General features: G+C 39.9%; 1 protein-coding gene across 3 annotated transcripts in view; it reads right to left on the bottom strand.

The window, feature by feature from the left end:
* The window catches only part of cadm4 (cell adhesion molecule 4), a 95042-nt gene that overhangs the window by 69532 nt on the left and 1038 nt on the right, over positions 1-24472 (bottom strand). The window contains exon 1 of one of the 3 annotated variants that reach the window (XM_079469577.1): positions 18696-18813. The exons of the other annotated variants lie outside the window; for them this stretch is intronic. Within the exon in view, the coding sequence (XP_079325703.1) occupies positions 18696-18723 (28 nt within the window). The 5' untranslated portion in view covers positions 18724-18813. Of the gene's footprint in view, positions 1-18695; positions 18814-24472 lie in introns of those variants that run through there. 3 annotated transcript variants of the gene reach the window in all.

The raw sequence follows: 24472 nt of genomic DNA, 5'->3' as shown, positions 1-24472 counted from the left end.
GGCTGGCTGCAATAGGTCACAAGCCCAGCCCTCTTCATGTAAACAAATGGATTGTACACCGAACTAAAGAAAATCCAATTACTCGCTTCAAACTTTTTTTGGCCAAAAATTGTTTCTTTTATTATAATGCGGAAGTATGTTTAAGTGTTTGTTTTTCAAATATGTGTGGTTTTAGTTACTTTGATACCACGGCTCCACCTCACGCTTCCTACTGCTCAGACTCTGGCTCTGAATGACATCATTGGCGAAAAATGTCAGTGGCCATATCTTGGAAGTTTGGGCTTTTCCTTTTCTACAGTGGAAGTAAATAGGGACGCATCGTCCGTCCAATTAGTCATTCAAGCAACCTACTGACCACATGATTTTCAAATACAATACTTATCACCCACATGAGTTATAACACATCCAAAACCATGGAGAAGATTTAAATAAAGTATGTGTGTGTAGTGATTTCCTGTCCTAGGCTAATTTAGTGTGTAAGTGTAAGTGTATCATGCACAATGCAACTGCACACATGCCCACATAGTATAAAGTCATTGGATCAGCATCTAAAATCAATTCAAGACGTGATATTATAGACAGACTGAGCATTACATCATCTCTCAGTGATGCTCAGCAGGACGACGTCAATGAAACACAGCAGGCGGGAGTAGTGGATGGCGCCCATCACATCCTGCACAATGCTGAGCGATTAATAGAGTCTCAGTGTTGTGTTTTCAAATCTCCTGTACGCATTGCTGTCATTCATCCATCTCACACGGGACTTTTGCAAGCGAGGTTGGCAACTTTATCCTGAATCTCAGAGGACTCGACTGTGTATCTTTTTTTTATTTTGATCAATCATATCGCATCAAACACATTACCAAATACATGAACCAGTTATTTTAAACCCTTAGCAGGGGTTAAAAAGCAATTCACAGAGGATGAATTCTTTTCTCACTTACTCCTCCTCACTCCCGTCAAAATGCCCCCCTAAGGAGATGAAGTCCAATACAGGCTTCAATTGATTGAAGGTGACTGAGTTTAAAGATTCTGCTACTGAGGGGAAGCACAAACTATTTGACTGCTGCCGTAGGGAACTTCAGTGAACTGGCTTCCAACTTTAGTAAAGCCACCGTAAATTGGTTCTTTACAAGACCCCCAGGACTGTGTATGAACTGGTAATATTACAAAAGAGTCTAACGTCTAAATGCCAGTTTGTATTTTAAATAATATGGTGGTGCAAGTTATTGAACATTATTCAGTGCATGTAACATGCAAGATATCTTGGGCTGACTCCAAACCACCCTGCATGGTTCTGAACCAACATCCTTTCAGCAACTTGCTCAAATCTTAAACTACCAAGCTATCACCTCATATTTTTGACTTGTACTGGTTCAATTATAAAAGAGTTTCAGAGTTCCTGTGTTTGTGTGTGTGCGTATGTGTGTGTGATTGAGTGAGTGAGTGAAAGAGTATATGTTTAGATGGAAGGTTGAGTGTAGTTCATTTCCACCTCATTGGCCTCTCTCTCATGCCACCCTGCTGAGCCAATCACAGTACCCTCAGAGGCTCCAACTGAGCAGGCTGCTCTTGTTTTTGTACTAAAAGACGACAACTTATACACAGAGACAAGCATCCCTCTCTCCCACTGCCCCTCAAATACACAAAAACAAGGCAAAAACGTAAGTCTCTCCAAGCTAAAAATGCTTAGCGACAGGTTAAGTTTTAAGTTGGCTTAAAAAAGTATTTCGACTTCAATACATTTATGAAATGTATGTTGGCTGTTTAATATATTTAATACGATTTATCAGATATGTGTATTTCCTGGTAATCAGGAAACAAGTGTAATGCTGCTACAGGAGCACTTGCCTTTGAATGTTTGGAAACATTCCTTTTTCGCTTATATTTTGTCATTATAATGACCTGGATATAGCCTTATGAGAATAAAAATTATTAAAATGACAAAATCATTATAACAAACAATTTTCCCAAAAAAGGTTTCATCGGATGTACGTGCCTGGCCTGAAGTTAAGCTCCTGAAGTGCCTGGCCTGAAGTTAAGCTCCTGAAGTGCCTGACCTGAAGTTAAGACTAGTGGATGCGGCTCTTATTATGAGAGCAATGAGAGCGATTATGACATGAGAGTGTTTAGTCCGCCTTACAGTTTGTCGATAATTGACTGCTTTTCTTAATCTTTACTTCCTTCAACAGTTATCGTTTACAGCACAGTTTCATGGCATAGCATACAGAAACATAAAGAATCGTCTTTTTATGCTCCCTATAAAACAGGTCGACTGATGACAGTATGAAGGCAGTGACTGTGTGAGGTTCCCCATGATCAGACCCCCCTGACCGATCACAAGAACGGACAAAAAGAAAGAGTGATCAAGATTCCAACCCCTCCCTGTGGAGATCCGGCTCAGAGCGGCAATTATAGGGCCAATTCACCCTAACTATCGGCCTCAGTGATCAGCACTGCTGGCCAACAGGATTTATCTCTCCTCAACCACACAGTTACACAACTCAAGCTAGAGCACAGTCAGAGAAAGAGAGATTGTGTAACGGATGAACAACCCAAGAGAAAAAGGGTATCCGAAAGAGCAAGAGAGAGAGAGAGAGAGAGAGAGAGATGGAAGAGGGAAGAGGTACAACATGTGTCATCTAAGAAAGGCAGTCTAAGAGTGTGAAAAAGAACTTAAGGGACACCATTATTAGATTGATCTGCTCATCAACACAGTCAAGACACAATTGACCATTCAGTTTATGTGCAATTTGGTCAACAGTTGTAGGTCAGAACTGTGGCACTGTAGCGGTGTGCACAAGACCTTGTGGGTGACGTGTTTGCAGCTCACGTTATTTTCAAATCCCATGTGCACGCTTTGCCTCATTATTTTCTCTCCTTTCTCTACCCTATCGTCAGTAAAGGTGAAAAACCGCCTCAATTAAAAACAGAACAAAGGCAGAGATTGCAGGCAACTCGCATGTGACAGGAGGCTTGGATGGTTATAGCATGATTGCTAATTCCACAGCCCTATGAAGCAAAACCTTCTCTCGCACGTTGGGGTTCTTGACACGCGGCTTAATTGTGAAACATGATGGATGGTTTTAGTGAAAAGCTGACTTGACAGTAGCCACACTCCTTCGGCTCGAGGGCGACTAAACACACTTCACTATCGATGCCTCGGTGCAAAAAGAAATGCAATTTCCAACCTTGATCCACAACGATTCATGTGTGCATGTTCTGTGATAGTGTTAAGCGATTAGCCGAGGAAAAGCGAGGCCATAGGTAAAAGGCAGTTATCTATGTGGGATTCTGTGCTTAGCCTCTGAAATCATTTGAAATCATTATGGAGCAGACACCTAATTTACATTCAAAGCATTCAAACTTAAATTCTTCTCTCTCACATGCCTGAAGATTCATCTGCTTAAAAGAGAAATTAATTGAAGTTCCTGCCGACAGTTAACCGTCTACCTATTAATTCCTTAATACTTATGTGCACTAATGTGTGATAATCTGTATTCTGTGTTTATACTGTAAACATTCTACTGAATAACAAATCTGCATTGTACTAATAACCAGGAGAATAAGTATTTATGAATCACACTCCGTAGAGCAGTTTGTCCGTTTACGGCTACAGTATACAACATGGCGAATTTAATGTGTGGTGTATGTAGATAAAAATTACATTCTAAGGTAAAAAAAATTAAGCTTCCTTATGTAAAGTTTTTATACACCCCTGAAGACAAAGTTTTGTTTATAATACAGCATTTCTGTAAATAGATCCTACAAAAGATTATACACGGCATCTTAAATGTTTGAGCAATTAAAAAAAAATATATATATATATTTAAAATGAGTAACCTGGTCCTTATTGTGCTTGAAATACTTGCAAATCAATATTTAAATATGATAAAATTTAAGTCTGATTTAAGTAACTGCAAACTGTGAGGATTTGGTCAAATACAAAAAGGTGAGACCACAGTATACCAAAACGCTCCAAAAAGTCTGGTTGTGAATTTCATACTACACCAAAGTGATTTATTTTAAGCTCAGCACTCAGACAAAGCTACCCAGCAAGGTAAATTACTTTGGTTTATTGGCCCCCATCAATATTAAGAGAGAATTCTGTTACCAAGGCTTGATGTGCCATAAAACGAAAAAGAAAGACCTCCATCTAGTCTAAAGTAAATAGTTTTCTCATTCTGTAAGGCCCCAGGCTGTACACGTTCTGTGGTGGATTCCTGAAGCCTTATCTGCATGGGTGCCAAGATGACATGCGTGAACATGTGAGGCAGAAGTCCTGAAGTCACAGGATTCGGGTGAACATTTCACACACTTGCATCATGAAAGCCATCAACAACTGAGGGACAGTTGAAAGAGGATAAAACATCCTCATAAGTTTGTAACCACAGAGATTCTCATTTTCGTATTTCTTGTTCTGTTTTTTGGCATCTTTTACAGTCAGTGCAGGAAGGGTGATGCAGCTGGGGTAATGTGGGGACTTTCTCAGTCACACTGAAAGTGAAAGTGACCTCCTTTTTGAAACAGGCCAATCACAAGCCTAAACACATCTGACTTTAAGTTTTCACAATTTCACAGGACTTTCCGCTGCCTCCTACACAGAACAAATTTGTACCGACCGGTATGAGCCGTTTCCAGCAAAGACTTTAAAATAAAATAAATATTGAAAGAGGAGGGAGAAGGAATGATGCATTTTAAGAGACTCAAAGATAAATAAGAAAAAAGGGAGGATAAAAAGTCCCTTTTTTTAAAGAGAAAGTGGAAGTTAAAACCAGTATTTGAGAAATTGATGCATTACACTACTTATTCAACATGCCATACATCCAAAATAGATGTTTATATCATTTATTAAATGTGCATTATTTAGTATAGAACCATTTCTAAAACAGCTTTGAAATTATATGGTGGGGCAGAATTTATCTCACAGGGAAAAATGAAAAATCAGGCACGCTGTTAGTATATAGATCGATTACAGCTGCACTCAAGTGAAAATGAATTAAAAAGCAGCAATTTTGTCTCATATTTTTCCCACTGACAATATGCAGTGCTTGCACACTATTGCTCAGGAATTCTTGGTGATTCACAACTCAGCTTAATTCAGTGTCAGACAGATACTATAAAGTTGTCAAGTACAGAAAGAACAAGCACAAGGGGAAACATGATCTGCTGTCTACCGGGAATAAAGGAGAGAGTAAATAGATCAGAACTATATAGGGTTGAATATATCATCATCTACTAGTGGCGCGAATGTGTTTGTCAGTGGGTGTCCTTAGCTATTCTTAAGGAACAAAATGTTCCATGATGTAAGGTAAATCTGACTAAACGTCCATTTGGGGACATCTCAACTGCAACGATGTTTTGAAATAGTAGTTATCATAATTAGCTTTGTCTTAAAGTATGGACTTTTAGTGGCCAAATCAGGTGGAAGCCTATACTCAGTCCATTGCATTATATTTGTATTAAGACCCATAATGTGTCCCATAGCTGTCAGTCAAATGAATAAAGTACACCTTATCATCCCACACAGTCCTGCTAAATGATCAAACAATTGGCCAGTGTGACTGTCAAACAGACACCAAATTACCTTTTAATTCTAGTTTCTTCATAATTCCCCAATGCCTACGTGTATGTACAGCCTCTCACCAGCACATCATCAGATCCAGAATCAAACTCTGAATCTGAATGAGAGGACAAGCTACACGCACACAGTTTTTGTTTTATAATGACATATATCTCCAGATCATCACCATAGTACTATCCACAAGCATACATATTCTGAATAAATATCTGTGAAAATGTCAGTAATAACGTAAGTTTGCATGTTGCATGTCCATCAGCATTCATGATCCGTTTCCTGTGCAGACATGTATCCATTTCAAACTCTTAAACACAACAGTGAAAGGTCACAGAGTGGCTTGCATTTGACATTCGGCACACAGGTACAGATTTAGTAAACACCTGTGTGTGTGACTTCAGAGAAAGAGAGCAAAAAGAGGTCGACAAGGTTTCATTCCTCTGAGGAAAAGAAGTGGCCATCAATTCGCCTTTCAAATTCTAATCAGTCTTTTCTCTCTCTCCTCCTGTCTGAATCTTCTCGCTCATCAGCGGTGTCATCAACACGATCATAGTAATCAGATCTCTCATCTCCGAGCTCCGTAACACCTGCTGTTTCCTCTCTAACCGTTCACCTCCCACATCCTCTTTGCATCTTTATTTCTCCTATTAAACTTTTAAACCCACTGTACGATCATTAAAGAAGCACGAGAGTTCTGTTTGTTTATAGACCCGTGTGGAATCCGAGAGGAAATGAGCGGAAAGTGGAATGGATTTAAAAATGCGTTAAACAAATCTGAGAGTGCTAAACTCTTACCGATAGCTTAAAGCAGGTGTTTAAAATCAACCAATATTGAACCGAAACCTGTTTCGGCACAAAATATACGTCCTTACAAAAATCAAACACAGAAAAGCATGAATAATAAGAATATTAAACTATGTACAGAAAAATATATGTATTTTTCTATCATAGTTATGAATGACTATTTGTTGGCTGCATTTCTGTTTTTCTGCTTTGCACAACGTTATCAAAATAAGCCAACCAGTTGACAACCACTGGCCAGCAATACATTACAAACTCTTTGAAATGTGATTCAAAGGAAGAAAAAGTAAACAGAGCATGGACCTTACCGTTGCAACTTTTATTAGGATCATTATTCTGATATACGACATTCTCTCTATTAGCTCCAGAAACACTTATGTGATATAAACACCTGTGTTAAATCTTATTGATCAGCTCCTTTCTCCCATTCGCATTCCTTTTTTCTTAATCCCAAACTCTATCTTTCTTTTCTATATACACATCACCCGCCTTCGTTTCTTTTTTTGTTAGTTTCATTTTATCACAAATCCTCTGACTTAATATTACAACGGTGACACCTTTTACCATCTTTCTTATATCCACTACAACCCTTTCTTTTGGAACATACGCATGTCCTCTGACACCAACTGCCTTAGCGTGTCATCTTCATTTTTCTTCTTTCTCTCTTTCAGTAGTAATCTGCGATTGTAAAGTAATCAGGAGTCATTTTAATCTGTGGCAAAGTATCTCTGTTCCCCTCACAGCTTATAATTTCCTTTTTAACTTTTGCTCTCGTTTCTAAGTTTCCTTCATCCTAAGTCTCTCCTCTTCTGATCTTCCACTCATGCTTTTCCATCTCCTAAATCTGGAGTTTATCCTGTCCTCTCATATACGCCATAATCTGGCTCCTTTACTCCTCATCGTGCTAAACACACAAGCACACAGAACTGGGATAAACTGCTCAAACACACATTCTTCATTTACACAAACCCCTTCTGCGGTATTTCAGGACATCCTACATTTATCAAGGGAACTCCAGGCCCCAAACACTCGCTGTCTGGTAGACCATACGGAAACACACACACACACACACACACACACACACACTCGTGTCCCTTCTTTCTGTCACTTTTCCATCCCCTGTAGCGGGACATGATTGAACCCCCCTGGGCCGACACAAACTGTGTGCATTTGTGTATGTGAGTCTCTATAACACCACAAGGCAGTGGAACTGAAGAGCCGAGCTCTAATGGTGATAGATTCTCAGCAGAACGGATGGGGCTCCACTTCAGATAAAGTGGGTCACGTCTGAGGAGCGCCGATGAATTTGCACAGTGCAAAATCCAAATGCATTAGCCTCCCTCTGTTTTACTTAACTGGACCGGAGAAGTGTGTGCGTGCATTGCTTTTTTACCATATGAAGATCATATGTACTGTATGGGTGCAAATGAGTATTTGTAATAAGGTGTGTGGCACTAGGATGAGAACAGGAAGTGCTGATGACTCACTCTGACAACGACTGTGGTTTTGGCCTGTTTTTGGATTGTCTCATTACGATATCTTAGTTTTTTATACTTTCTCTGACTTTGAACAGGTCGACCATGGTAACACTGAAGAGGATATGCAACCTGGTAATGACGCACGTACAAGACCGTCATATATTGACACGGTGTAGAGTCATACATTCACCAGCATTAGTGCTACTACAGGGGCAGGAAAACATTGTTGTCATTAACAGTCGCTGATTCAATAAAGCTGCAAGTCATAAGTTTATAACATAGAATTGCTTATAACATAAAATTGAAGGTTACTTGCATACTTTGTCAAATGATGTCAAACTGACATATCCAGCAAAATCAACGTTTAAATCAATATTAAAGCGGAGGTAACACACACAGTTTCAATCTCATATTAATCTCATAAGTACCAATAGAATAGTACAGGCACTGGGAAGCCTGTTTTTTTTATCACCGGGAAGCCTGGAAGCTATTTCATGCATTCTGACTTCATCGCTGTGAATCAAGGTGTGATAAGGACAAAGTTCTCTGATTTTAAATGCACCTGCTTAATAACTTTTGTATTTATATACAAAAAAGGTTACGGATTGCAACTTAATATCATAAATTGATATTAACTTACTGTACCCAGCCATACTCAATCTAATGATGATAACAATGCATGAACCGCAAAAAAGTATGGACACTTTTAAACATCAGTCACAGATACAAATGTGTGTGACTGCATGAGATTCAAAACATTAAACAATGCTTGATATTTTCTTAGAACTGAGCTTCCCTTTTTTTATTGAATTTTGACCACATATTTGTCACTGGTGACACTCTACTGTATGCCATGTGTGTGTGTTGCAATTGTACTGAGGTTCTAACACCATCTGCTTTACCTGCAAGATAAATATTTCACAAAACTGCAAAGTTGCTCATATGTGAAAAAAACAAGCATTGGTGGACGCCTTGATATGCGTCTCCTTTCATGGATAAAAGCCTCTCTGTCCTTCTCAAGGGTAGGTTACATTAAAGTGTAGCGCCACAGAATCACGACTGAGCCACTTCAGTTTTTGGCCTTTTTGCCAACTCGCTTACTGACAGCAACCGTCAAGAGAGGACGGGAAAATAGGGGAATGACAAGAGGAGGGTGCACGAATGGGAAATGACGGCTTATGCTACACCCATGGACACCATTTTCAAATGGAACCTGTGATAAAGGGATAATAATAACTGTAAGTGGACCCCTACGAGAGAAAGTCTCCTAGGTGTAATAACAAAACAATTATATTAGTTCGTTATTACGTTTTTTAAACATTGGATTTGAACACAATGCATTTGAAAATCTCAAGATAAACTTAAATTTTATTGTAAAGTCTTTAACCTGAACTGCTAAAGGTCTATTATCCTTATTTAATGAGACAGCACTCTGGTTGGGCGGTTAGAGCTACAGCAGACTTAGATTTAGTTCTATCCTAATATAATGTCTTCAGATGAAACAAACCTGGTATGTAGCTGGAAATAAAAATAAAACAGAACTGGAAACAGTTATTCATTTCTAATCATACAAAGCAATAATATGCTCTACAACTCGCATCACACCATAATGATGGCCATATGGACACCTAAGTGAAACCACTTCTGTTTGCAGGCACATTAGAACACAATAAATCATAGTAAATGCTCGTGATTACAGCATTAAAAACCATTTACATTAAACTAATCTGAACTTCATAAACCTTGCAGAAGCACAATAAAACACATTTAGGGTAATAGCAAGCTTTGTCAAGCGCTTATTTGCATCTCTAATCAGAATATGCATATCAAATGTTTATAAAATGAAAACAAAAACTCTATACCACTATTGACACAATATTAGTGCTGTAACATATCAGCTATGTCAGGCTAAAGCGTTTTTTTTACTTATGCGTCGGACCTACGGCGTAGCCGGGAGGGGGGTGGAGTGAGACGTTGGTTGCAATTTGCAACCTCACAGCTTGATGCCGCTAAAATCCTCTGCCTATTCGTCATATTTTTTTAATTAGTAAATGACGTAATGTTTTTATATCAAAGATCCATTGAGGATTAGACTATATTTGGCTCTATTTTGTCATGGCGAGGCAAACTGCAAATACATTAAAGACCTTGTGTCAGAGGCTATGCGCTAACTGCTAATACGACTCCAACAAGTCTGTCTTGCACAACATCTACATGAATACAGCATGCTGGAAAACAGGTAGTTATTGAGAACATGAAAGTACATTGGCTCTGTAGAAAACGATTAGGCGATTAATTCAGATATTGACGCCAGGGCATTCAGAAGAGGTGCCCTTTGCATCAAGTACCCCCCACCCCCTGTTCTCTTGTCTCCGATCGCTCACTAAAAACATCATTGTTGAGAATCTGAATCCGTTGCAGGGGCAATTACTTCCTAAACACAAAGGCTTGTGTTGCTGGAGCTGTTTGCGTAATCATAGTAATTTTACAGAGAGCCTCTAATAAAGCCTTCAATGCCCATCCATCGCTTCTTTTAATTACCTCATGAGCCGCTGCATTGATTCTTTTTCTCCATCTTTTCATCCTCCTCTCCTCGTCTCAGTTTTTTATTAATATCGCAAAGCAATAACAACTGTGTCACAATCTCAGCAGTGTAATCAATAGGATTAATTCAAAGCCCGAAAATGTGTGTTGCCGCCTGCTTCCAAGGCTTTCTGTTAGGCCCCTTATTCACACGCACACACACATTAAAGACCTTTTTCTGCTTTTTCAGTCTCCGCCTACACGATCATCTGAAAGAAGGGGTTGGCAAAGTACAACAGGATGCGAGTCAGGCATGAGACAGATAGAAATGCATAGGGTTGATAGGGAGAGACGATCTGTGAGATGCTGTATTAAAGATGGGGGTGGGAGTGACAAAAAAAAAATGAAGAACCCTCTGGCTAGTGTTAAACCTCCTGGTGGAATCATTACTTAACATAGCCAACATTATGACAGCATGGCAGTGTGTAAGTGTGTTCGTCCAGCATGTGGGCCGTGGGTGTGGGTGATGTACTTAAACTTCAGGCCTCCTGGACCGTGTGCATAAAATGGCATCATAAGAAAGATAAGCTTGCGTCTTTGTTAGTTCAGCATGTGCGAGAGAAAAAGTTTCATAAAACTTTGATAAGAGGATGCCTCATTCTCTGAGTAACAAAAAATATGTTTTGTTTGTTTATGAAAATATATGTACCGAATATATTCTTCCTCACTGTAGCTACGTCAATGTCTGAATGGTTTTGGTCAGTTGGGATTTTTTGTACAAGTGGATGTTTAGTGAGCCCTTATTTTCAGATTGCAAACCGTTTTACTAGAGGGCTGAGGTTTATATTGTTCTGTTTATCACCTTGTAAAGGGTTTTGTGATATATGTACATATATCTCAAACAGTTTCAGAAAATGTCTCTGTGGGACAACTTTTATCCCTTGAATAGATTTACAAGTGCATTTATTTTACCTTTATGAGGGCACATGTATTTCCATATACACTATTTATGTCAAATACTTCAACCTTAAATCTAAATAAATAATTCTCATTTTAAAGGTTAATTTCACATCCCTGAATCTCTCTAATGGTTCTGGTTCCAGAAGAGCAGACCAACTGGCCTGCTAAAATATGTATAGCCTAAATAAAATAAAGGTACTGCATTCAGGTGAATTAAAACAGCAGCACCTCTAGCCAGCACTGATTTATAAGTGTGGCAGATGCAAATATCTTTAATATATTCATCCCGTGATACTGCCTGTTGGAAGTAGCAAGTGTGTGAATGAGCATAAATGGGTATGTGGGCACGCATGAATGACTGGGGCACGCTGGCAAATGCATTTGGAATTATAATGACATGTAGGATGCACGCTGCTGTGCCAATGACTGCTAGCGTCCATAAGAGCATATTCCCCATTATAGAGTCATATAAAACCAGTCAGTGCTTTGCTATATACACATAAAACTTATGCGATATTGCCCAGTAGAGAGAATGAAATAGAAAGCAATATGTAATAGATGAAGAGATAAACTAGGTTTGCGGAAAAAGAAATACATTTGCGGGAAAAGAGAAGATTAGCCAGAGATAAGGAGAGATATGTCTGCTTTATATTCTTCAGCATTACTATAATGCAGAGAGATGAGAAAATTAAACATTCATGCGAGAAAATATGTTTAAACGTCCCACTGCTGCGCTTGAAGTGGTGACTTCAAATGCAGAGGGACGGAAAACAGGAAGAAGAGCTGAGAGGAAAAGCGAAAGTTTCTTAAGCGAGAGTTCAACAAGTGAAAAAGACAGCAGGAGATACAGGAAAGTATGATGGGAGATTAAATGGCACAGGAAATGTCAATGGGCAAAAATAGAAACATATGAACGATCTATAAGAAAGAATTCAGTCTGCACAAATTGTACACTTGAACGTTGAGAAAGATAGAAATAGAGAGATAGTTGAGAACGGTTCAAGAAAGTTCCAAAGAGAGAAAAACTAGGACAGAAAGAAAAATCGATCAGGCTACCCCTCTGTGTTTAATGCATTTGCTATAACTTTGTTTGAAAACATTACATTTAAAAAGCGTATTTTTGATAAATGTTAAATGAAACGTTCAAGAAGAGCATAAAGATGGCCTCACAGCAGAAATTGACTTAAGGCCACAAACCTCACATTTTTATTTTATGAGCTCTTTAAAGCGTAAGAAAGGGCAGGAGAATAAAAGCACAACAGATTTTCTTTATGCAAATCAGCCATGAACAGCCACAGGCGTCAAACCTGGACACCTGGACTGAGTGCCCTGCTCCAAGAGCACCTGTCGAACACACACACAGGTTCTCTTACAAAGCATAGCCCATGGCCACTACTTTAAAACCACCTTCTCATACCGTACTGATACTACATCATAACCTCCCACAAGAGAGAAATGAGTGATGAATATGCATGGACGTCTGTAGGTGCCAGTGTGTATGTAAAACAGAAGAGGGCAGAAGACAAAACAAGGTGACGTGATTAAACCCCCGACTGTGTGAACGCATCTGGATGTATAAGTGTAGACTAACATGACCATCCTAAAGGCCATCAACCAGATTCTTAATCACCTAAGCTTGTGTTAACTGTAATATTTTTAATATCCATGCACATAAATTGCTGTCATCTCCTCCAATCCATCTTCGAGCATATAAGCAATCTTTTTTTAATTGGACAATTTCCTGAAGCGGAGAGTTGTGTTCCTCCGAGCTTCATTAGTTGAACACACAGATAACGTGAAGGGGAATCATGGGTAATTAAAGTGGTATATACTGACTGATTCCTCTCTTCCCTGAGGTCAGCCGCGGATTAATGCACAGGCTGCACCCTAGGGGCCCACCTGTCGGGCCTCGGATTGGCCAGATTTTTTTCAAGTTTAAATTTACTGCAGTGAGAACAATAAATAGACCCTCATTGGCCCATAAGAAATAAAACAAAAAATAAGCCGGTGATTGGATAGATTTCGGTCACATCTGTCCAATCAGCTGCTGGTGAAATCATGTCAATTATTTTCATTTACGTCACTGCTATTGCTAGACGGAATAGCGTAAAATTGTCAGAAAGAAAGTACAGTGGAGCAGAAAACAGAAAATACAAAGGTTAAAAGAACAACGTGACCAAGATAGCAGCAGGAGCACTGGCACCACTCATTGGCTAACATCGATGCTGTAGATGTAAATGTAAATTATGGCTTTGTTTTATATACAGTTTATGTAATGCACAGTGGTTTGTTTGTCCACTGAGGCGTTTTTTCCGGGCGTTCGTATTTTGCGCATACTTGTATAAAACTGTAGCTTGCGCTCTCCTGGCGCTTGCCATTGCTAAGCAACCAGGAATGTAGAGGAAACACTGTAGTATTTGCGGTCTCAATGTGTGTGTATCCGAGTGCGATTGTTCCCGACGTCCCTCGCAGCGTTGGTTTGATGTCTCAGCTTCATTATATCGAACCCTGATGCGTTTGGATTCATTTTAGGCCATCACGAACTTGAATGACACATGATAGTAAACAGAACATGGATCAATATATATCGTGATTTTATTTACTTTTATTGTAGGTTTGCTTACAGAGCTTCCTGCTGCTTGAAAATAGACTATTTATCAGGACTATTTTTAAATGTGGAAACATTGTATTAGCATTCATTTCATCGCCGCTCTGATTGCACTCGCAACTGACAAAACAATGCAGGATCCCTCTTGTTCAAATCCAAGTTAAATTGCCAATGCTATCATCTCTAACATGTATTTTATTGAAGTAAATACATTGTAAATGGCTAAAGCGCATCCGCAGGGTTTGGTACCCAGGTGCGCACCTGAGTTTGCATGAATGCTTTTACATTAGCGATTTGTATCGCAAACTGTGCCTCTTTCCGAACTAAACTGTAAGCAAGAAAGGCATCTGAAAGCCACCTAAGGGGGGGCTCACCCAAAGAGCAGCCTAGGGGCCACCGACCACCTTAATGTGCACATGCCTGAGGTGCTACAATCTCTGACTGACATTCACCTCAAATATGGGTCTCACAAAAATTTGTTCACTACGAAAAATTGCCGTTAATACAACAGCTTGCGCAGCAATGTGATTACAGGCAAGACAGCGGGAACCTGACTCATCAGATTTTTTTTTTCAAAAGAGCTCTGAGATTTGGTTTGGTATCAGGGGAACAAAAAATGAATCTTCCAAAACCTCCCACAGGGCCAGTCACGCCTGCGCTCACTAAAAATCTAGCACTACTTATTATGTGTCTCCTTTTTCCCATTCTCACAAGAGCTCCCTGAAGTTGAGTTCCAGCAATCAGCAACCCTCAAGGTCGGTGGCCCGGGATGTCTCGCACCGCCCTCGAACCGAGACAATCTCGGAAACGTAATCCATTGTTAGAGAGTAATCTCCTGCTATTGGAGACCCGGGGCCAATTCTGCCTGCCAGCGCTGGAAGGACAAACTTTCCGCATCGCCAGAACAACAGGATGACCTCGCGGTCTCTGCTGTGGTTTTTAGCGAACAATAAGAAGTCTAAACAACACGGCGGGCGCGTTATCGCGAGTGTTGCGCCATCCTCTAGACATCCTTTGAGATTTTAATTGCGGAATTAATGGCAACTTTTTGATGTTTGTTGTTTCGTGGTTTAAATTCATTACGGCTAATGAAGATTTATTTACCAACTTACTAATTAGCAAAGATCAAAGGCTTGTGCGAAGGGACATATTCATTGATCTTGGTTTGGGAAGGGGTCGCTGTTGGAGTGATACTGCAGTGTCGGTGGCTCTATACACTGCTGGGATTTTTTTTACCCTGATCCAAGTCTGAATTGCACATCAAACCATATGGGCCCAATCTATCATTTTGATATTTTCTCTGTGGGTCACTATTAAAAGGATAGATTTTCCCAAAATGTACCCACCTTCTTGTCATTTCAAACCTGTGTAACTTTCTTTCATCCGCACAAGACAAAAGAAGATATTTTGAAGAATGTTGGTGACCTAAAAGTGGTGGAACTCCTTCACTTCAATTGTAGTCAATGGGTACCGCCATTTTTTGGTTCTTCCAAATGTCATCTTTTGTGCTCTACAGAAGTCATACAGGTTTAAAATGACACAATTGTAATTTTTGGGAGAACCATCCCAGTCCACTGTATGAGCTCCCGAGTGTGATCCTTGATCCACAGGAGCGCTGCGTAGGACGGCAAGAGCGCTCGTGAAAGCAATTTGTTTATATGCCGTTCCTTTCAATTTACCCGTTATCTGATGGTTTTCAATCAGGTCCTCTCCTGATATCAAAGCGGCACTTCTCATTTACTAGCAGGCCTTTGAGCTCGCATATCAGTGAGAGGCAGAAGACTGGGAGGGAAATGTAATTGTGTTTGTGTGCATTTGTAAGCGCTTCCCCCCCTGACCTGCCACTCAGCTCCTGACGGTTGGGTGGCTTGCAGTAAAATGTCCTCATTGATCATTTGTTCCAACTTTTGCTGTGTTTTTGTTTGTGACAGTCACAGACAGTAGTACAGAACTCCTACTTTCCACTTAGTTTGTGTTCTTTTTTTCAGTCTTTCTTCTTCACTTTGTTCTACACTTTTTCTCTCCAATGCTGTCTTTAATCTTCTCACTGGATACAGATTCTCTTAACACTCTGCTGTTGCTTTTTCTTCCCCCAGACCCTTTAGAGGCTCATTTATTTATTATTCCTTCCTCCAACTGCCGCTCTCCGCTCTTTTAAATAGGGTCCAGTGCAGTCCTGCCTCTTACACTTCCCATTTTGCTATTTTTCCACAGCCCATTGAACTGTGTAGTGTTGGTGCGAAGATCTTTACGCTGGCCTACTTTAAAGGTACAGTTCTCCCAAAAATAAATATTCTGTCATGGTGTACTAACCTTATTGCCTTTCCAAATTCATAGGACTTGGTTCCATAGAAAAAATTTATGGAAATACGGAAGACAGTCCTTACCTCTGTTTTCCATGCAATTACAATAGAGACTAAATAATACTAATTTCCTGCAGTAACATAGGTACAACATGTTCCTAGACACACTGACACAAACAGATACATTTCGTCCTTATTAATGATACAAAATGAAACAAAGAACTGTTATTTTGCTAGAAACCATAGTGACCATGGTAACTTGTAATGATCATACACAGGCCTTCAACTTTAGCATTTCTAAACAAAACATCATATACAAAGACAAGGAAAATATATGAAAACAATCCACTCTCTTTGTCTCCTCGCATGAGGATGTGCTCTGACACGTCACACACACCTGTCCTGAGAAGGACTGCTCCCTCCTGTCCTCTCTGCTCTTCTAGAGCCTCATTATCACCTCCACGCTCTCCACATTATGTAATCGGTGTGGGCGGCATTATTCGCCCTCTCAAGAAGCCACAAAGCCTTTCACACGCACTCCATCTGGAGCCGGGGCCCATTTTAGTTCTAATGGGCCCTTCATCCAATCAAACCTAGCATGGGCTGTAGTGCCACTCAAAGTCCTGTAATTACCGCAAAAGCCCAGGACCTTTACCACATGTGGGCACGAAATGGGAGTCTTGGAGACAGGTGGAGGGATGAGTCAAAGGAATTAAAGGAGAGCGAGAGAACGAAGAGAGGAGACATGAATTAAGGGGTTGTTAAACAAGCCAGAGAATTTGCAAAGTCCTGGCAACACTATCCCCTATACAGAGGAATGTTCACCTCTGTGGCATCAACCACAACACACAAGGTCTCCTTCTCCGCCTTTCTTTTTATCTCCTAAAGCTTAGTGTTTGATTTCTTTCTCCCTCTACACTGCCAAGACTTTTCTCATAATCGTTTCACATGTTGGTTTTCTGGCTTAAAAATGAGAGAACAGAACTGAAAGATCACCATAGCTCAGGGCGCAGGAACATTATCAGACGAGGCAGACAAATAGAAAGTTTCCTTATGATTAAGGAATATTGCAGGAGATCTATTAAACTACAATTCATCTCAGTATTCATTAGGAACCAGCGGCAGAGATTGCAGATTGATGACAATTTCTATTTGGCTCCCTCAATAGTGCTCTAAAGGTGCTGAGAAATAACGCAGTGCTATTGTGAAGTCTTATTCTCTACGCTGAGGAAGATGTCAGGCCCCAGACGACAAATGTGCCACTCTCAGACATCTCACAGGACAAGAGGAAGAAAATTTTGATCTGAATCTGTCTGCATTTCAGAACTATAAAAGTTTGAAGTGGAATTATTGACAGCTTGCGTCTAGCAAGGTTGCGTCGTCTCACCAAACCGGGTCCAATATAAATAGGCGCGTTTCAATAATTCACATCCCTATCAGAGTGCAAGCACTTAAATTCCCACAATGAACGAGCCTCTATTCAATCAAAGCAAACAGCAGAAACTGCTTCAGAGCGATAACCCTAAAAAAATAAGGTTATTTAATTGATGCACCTCCTCGAGTGGGTTTCATTAAAATAATGGTCTAGACATTCTTTTGGGAGACATAAAAGAGTTTTAGTTTAATTATAGCAATGCATATCGCTACGGGCCTTAACAACGTCTGTATGTGACATGACCGATAGGTTTCTGATTCATCTTCCCTGTCATTTAAAAAACGACACTCTTGCATAAGCCATTTCTCACCAAAGCACTTAAGCTCTGAAATGAAACATAAAGAAGAACATCTAATGCGGGTGACCGCGGGCAGTCAATGAGACCGAACGAGAAAATTAAAGGAGTGTCTAATCAGTTGAATCAGATTGGAGATAATAATGGTGAAATACAGTTAGTGAGGCACGCCACCTGCGACATACCCAGCCTGCACGACTACGCCATAAAACACTATGATGAATTCATTCAACTGGGCATTTCTCCCAGTACTTATCTTTTGTCAGAAGTGCGCACGAGGCGTTCAACGTGTCTAGTAGGAGAGGCAATATTAAAGACCCAGTGAAATTAAATAAAACTATTTTTCCTTGTATTAAAAATGACTGAGCCTTAAGGACGTCAATGCATCTAGGAAATATAACTGTTCAAAACTGACAGTCTGGCATGTGCGCTCAAACAAATCTACAAATTCCATGAAATCATGCTACACTTCAGCCTCTTGTCAAAGTTCTCGTCCTATCAAATCCACTTTAGAATCCGAAGAGACCGGTTGCCCTCGAGTGTCCTCCGGTTAAGAGACACTATAGCTCAGAGTTGATCATATACGCTGACAAAACAAAACGTATCTAACCCGTTTCAAGGCTACACAGTATGTTGAATGTTAAGGCTATATGGAAGAGATCAGACATCACAGCCTTGATGAGTAAAGGAGAAGACAATGCCAGTGTCACTCACCAACGTAAATATCAAGCTTTAAACACATCACACGGAGTGGATCTCCTGTCTGACAACAAAGGCGCAACCATTTGACTCCACCAGGAAGTCAAAACTTTAACCATAGTCTGTGTTCCTCCCACTCATCTGTTATTAACATTTCTGCATCCAAATATATGGAGACCTTATCTGTCCTGTACAGGGTAGAACAATTATCTTGCCTACTAAAGAAAGTTTTGCAAAGAGCTTGCCAGATATGACTCCTTTAATAACCATACCAATAAATACAGAATCACTCGATCACATGACCAGCAAATTGGGCACTATTTTCTGTAATACATTAAAATGCTGTCGCACCTATGAAGTAAAAAAGTGAAGAATGAGAAAAACATAGCACCATGGTACGATAGCGCGCCCTTAAAAGAGAAACACGTAAAATGAAGCGCAAACGAAAACAAACCCAATTAGAGGTCGCAAAATTGCATGGAAAGAGAGTCCAAACTGTTAGAAAAAGGCACTAAAAGCAGCAAAGGCTGACCACTTCTGTAACCTGATAGAAATGAACAAAAAAAGGTTTTTATTTAGCACAATGGCTAAATTAACAGATAAACAGACATCATCTGACCTGGTTATTCCGCCGCACCTAGGAAGCAACGAATTAATAAAACAAAATAGTAAAAACTCAACCTCCAAGTCTGTCCTATGAATTAGTACCAACCATCGCCCCAAAAGAAAGTCTACAGTGTTTTCACCTATAAAACAGGATGATTTAATTAAACTTATTGCAACATCTAAACCTACAACTTGCTTATTAGACCCCATACCACCTAAATTTTTAATAGAGTTATTACCCGTTTTTATTACCCATTTATAACATTATCAACTCATCAATTAATCTGGGCCATGTCCCAGGACACTTTAAGATGGCCGTCAGTAAGCCTTCTATCAAGAAACCAAACTTAGACCCCAATGAACTAGGAAACTATAGACTGATTTCAAATCTACCTTACCTGTCAAAAATACTAGAAAAAAGTTGTGTCCACTCAGTTATGCTCTTTATTACAAAATAATGACATACATGAAAAATTTCAGTCAGGCTTTGGACCGCATCATAATACTGAACCTGCTTGTTAAAATTACAAACGACCTGCTTATAGCATCAGATAAAGGTAACATCTCACTCCTAGTCCTGCTTGACCTTAGTGCTGCATTCGATATTGTAGACCATAACATACTTCTAGATCGCTTACACAATTATATCGGTATTGAGGGACAGGCACTACAATGGTTCAGATCTTACTAATCAGACAGACAATTTGTCCATTTAAATGGAGAAATATCAAATCTAACTCAAATAAATTATGTATTACCTCAGGGATCGGTTTTAGGACCCTTGCTATTCTCCATATACATGCTGCCCCTTGGAAACATTATTAAAAAACATGGAATTAGCTTCCACTGCTATGCAGATGATACCCAGCTATATATCGCATCAAGACCAGATGATTGCATCGAAGATATAAAACATTGGATGACTTGTAATTTCGTTCTTTTAAATTCTAATAAAACAGAAATATTACTTTGAAGGATGTACTGTTACTCCAACAAGTACAGTAAAAGATCTAGGCTTTATATCAGACAGCTATGTGTCTTTGTGTTGCTGACGCTGAGAAGCTTATTCATGCATTTATGACCTCAAGACTTGACTACTGTAATGCGCTACTTAGTGGTTGTCCTGCATCATCAATAAACAAACTACAGTTAGTTCAGAATGCAGCTGCTAGAGTTCTAACCAGGTCCAGAAAATACGATCACAAAACCATAATGTTATCAACCCTTCACTGGCTACCCATTAAGTATCGTATTGACTTTAAAGTTCTTTTAATCACTTATAAAGCCTTAAAGGGTTTAGCCCCTACCTACCTAACAGAGCTATCACACTACAACCCATCACGCTCTCTAAGATTACAAAATAACACCTAGAATAACTAAATCCACCAAAGGGGGGGGGTCGAGCTTTCTCATACGTAGCACCTAAACTCTGGAATAGCCTTCCCGACACTATTCAAGGATCTGACACACTCGCCCAATTTAAAACTAGATTAAAGACACAGCTTTGTGGTTAATATGCAAAATAAACCACCGGGAGACTGCATTTAATAGATATTATTTACTACAATAACTTACTGTGTTTTACCTTTTTTGTGTTTTTCGGTTTCTTATTTTCCCCTGTAAAGCTGCTTTGGAACAATGCACATTGTGAAAAGCGCTATATAAATAAAATTCAATTGAGTTGAATTTTCAATAGACTTACACTACTGTCACTATAGCTATCACACTGTTAAATGCACCTTTGGCTCGCGGAGGCTGATTGTGCTGTAAAATAAATGCTATTGGTTATTTTTAAAGGGGGGAGGGGCAATGGGTATGTCTTGCGTTCTCTATGGTTTTCAGTTTAAATTACATCAACATATCAAATAATGCTGCATGTTCAAAGGCATCGCAGTGAGCCTCTAAGAACGGTGTTTCTGTCTGCTTGCCGGGACATTATGTAACAGTAGGTTCTATGTCTCTACAGGAACATCTGTTTATATAGTGCCGTAGTGCCAAAAAGTGATACGAGAAAGCTGCTAGTTTTTCTTGTGTATTTCTAAATGCGTAAGCCAGTTTTCAGCGTACACTGTGAAATAAAAATAAGAAGCTACCCAAAGGCTTTGCCACAGTCTTTTTTCAGCACACGGGAAGGTGGTGCTTCTACTTAAATTAAATGTCAACATTTTACTGAGGGAATTACACAACCATAGGCTGGAATCAAAGGATAAACCTTGGCTTAAGAAAAAGGCTTCCTCGTGGCATTACAGAACAAAGTGACAAGTGAAAATACCAATTTTCAGTATTTCATGCACTACAACTAAAAAAGGTAAATCCTATAGCTTCTACCAATATGATGCACGCGCTGGTAGAGAACCACCTTTACATGCAGAAGATTATTTGCATTGTAATACACATTGGAATAAGGCTATTTGTGATTTTACAGAAGCTGCTCAATAGCCCCGTTCTTGTTTTACAAATAAGACCAATAAATCAAACATTCTGCCTCTTGTATAGTTTTAACAATGGCTGTTTCTTAACCTTTAACCACGGAAAGCTGTATAATAAGGCAACGACTATAACTGTAATGTCAGATTGCTTTCTATTTGAATAAAAACGTACGATCCATACAAATGTTCTTAAACAGCACTGCCATTTTGCACTGTGGTTCCAATTAGGAGGCAATTTGGCCCTCCAGCACAAGCAACATTGACAGAGCCCCAACAAATGATGAAAACAGATTCAAACGAATGACTCTCATATTACTTGCCATCGAATAAACAAATAGAGATGATTAACTGTGCAGGCCCATTGAGAGCAGCAGTGATGGGAGAGGACGGCCACAGAATGCAGCATGCACAATGCGACTGGCGCAGTTGCAGCCATTTACTGTGTGCGTGTGTGCTCATGTGTGTCCCTGCAAAAAAGGCCATGCAGAGAGAGGGGGAGAAGGGGAGAAAGAGAGAGAGAGAAAGAGAGAGAGAGAGAGAGGGGGAGAGAGAGAGAAACAAACAGAGGAAGAGGGGCTCAGATGCAACACACAATATGAGACTGCAGGCTTATGCCCAAGGGACACACACACATGAATAACACACAGTCACTGTTTCTAGTATATTCTGATCTTGTTGTGGTGGGGGGTGTTAACTAAACGCACATGCATACAAACTACACTATATTACTGAAAATTTATCAATCTTTTATTGCTACCAGGCTAATATACACTCACCTAAAGGATTATTAGGAACACCATATTTTTGACCCCCTTTCGCCTTCAGAACTGCCTTAATTCTACAAGGTGCTGAAAGCATTCTTTAGAAATGTTGGCCCATATTGATAGGATAGCATTTTGCAGTTGATGGAGATTTGTGGGATGCACATCCAGGGCTCTCCATCCATGTTCTCATACGCCAAATTCTGACTCTACCATCTGAATGTCTCAACAGAAATTGAGACTCATCAGACCAGGCAACATTTTTCCAGTCTTCAACTGTCCAATTTTGGTGAGCTCGTGCAAATTGTAGCCTCTTTTTCTTATTTGTAGTGGAGATGAGCGGTACCCGGTGGGGTCTTCTGCTGTTGTAGCCCATCCGCCTCAAGGTTGTGCGTGTTGTGGCTTCACAAATGCTGTGCTGCATACCTTGGTTGTAACGAGTGGATATAAGTTGCTCTTCTTTCAGCTTGAATCAGTCAGCCCATTCTCCTCTGACCTCTAGCATCAACAAGGCATTTTCGCCCACAGGACTGCCGCATACTGGATGCTTTTCCCTTTTCACACCATTCTTTGTAAACCCTAGAAATGGTTGTGCTTGAAAATCCCAGTAACTGAGCAGATTGTGAAATATTCAGACCGGCCCGTCTGGCACCAACAACCATGCCACGCTCAAAATTGCTTATATCACCTTTCTTTCCCATTCTGACATTCAGTTTGGAGTTCAGGAGATTGTCTTGACCAGGACCACACCCCTAAATGCATTGAAGCAACTGCCATGTGATTGGTTGATTAGATAATTGCATTAATGAGAAATTGAACAGGTGTTCCTAATAATCCTTAAGGTGAGTGTATATGTTTGTATGCTCAGGATCACCCCATAATAAAAGACAGACTGTTTATGGACTCCATATTGTTTCCACAATAACACTATTCACTCTATACTGTACCTACACCTGAGCTTTTCTACATTTTCCAATTTTTACAAAGACGTTTTTAGTATCAAGCTATTTTTTGTAGGCAAAACCTGACACACCTTTAAATCGCATATTCTTCCCATCCCTGTGAGAGATCAAGTAGTTTCACTACGTGTCATCTTGTTATCATTATTCCTCCACACTACACTATATTCATTTTCTCCTATTTCTCCTTCCTATTTCTTAATCATTCTGCTTCATATGGTACATCAGATAATCTCCCTTTAACCACGTCTCTGCTAAATAGTTTTCTTCTGGTAGTAGAAATAAATAGACATGAATCTGGTATGAAAAGTCTCCATTGATTTATATGACGAAAGGGCATAATAATCCGTTCAGTTGTCTACCTCCACCTCCCTCCTCTCTCACCCCACATCTCTCCTCCTCTCTCACCTCCTGTCACCGGAGAGATTAATGACAGTCATCTCCATAGCTCCCTCTTGACCTCGAAGATCCAAATGAACAACCAGTCCTGCCATTTGAACAATGTATAGATACACCACACATTCAACAATTCAACAAATTCCACACAATCAAATGTATTACATGCACAAGCACATACGGTGATACACGCATGGCTGCGTGCAGACAATAGCATAAATGCCTTCAGTTCCACATCCTTAAACAAACAATACAAACCCACTTATTAGATGGTGTCAAACAAATAGACACGCAAACCTGGATCTGGCTCAGACCACAAACAGCTATTGAATTTCAATGGATGAATGCTTTTGGAATTTAAACTAGATACGTGTGGTAATAATGTCAGTTCCCATAAAAGTCAAATAAATATGGAGTGTGAGTGAATCAAGGCGCTATTACTCTGCGCTTCCCTCTCTTCTCAGACGTATTCGTTGCCGATTTTCAGCTGATCAATTTTTATTAATTTGGGCCTCATTTCACAAACAGATGGCACAGAAACGAAGAATTAAACGGCCGGCTAGTATCGAGACACTCTTGTCATCCAAATCCCAAGGCAACAGAGGCACTTAACATGCGATGGCAAGCATGTAATACGCGGC

Source organism: Barbatula barbatula, assembly GCF_947034865.1.
Source record: "Barbatula barbatula genome assembly, chromosome: 12".
Lineage (NCBI taxonomy): Eukaryota > Metazoa > Chordata > Actinopteri > Cypriniformes > Nemacheilidae > Barbatula > Barbatula barbatula.
The sequence above is the reverse complement of the archived record's forward strand: the minus strand, read 5'-3'. Positions and strand labels throughout refer to the sequence as shown.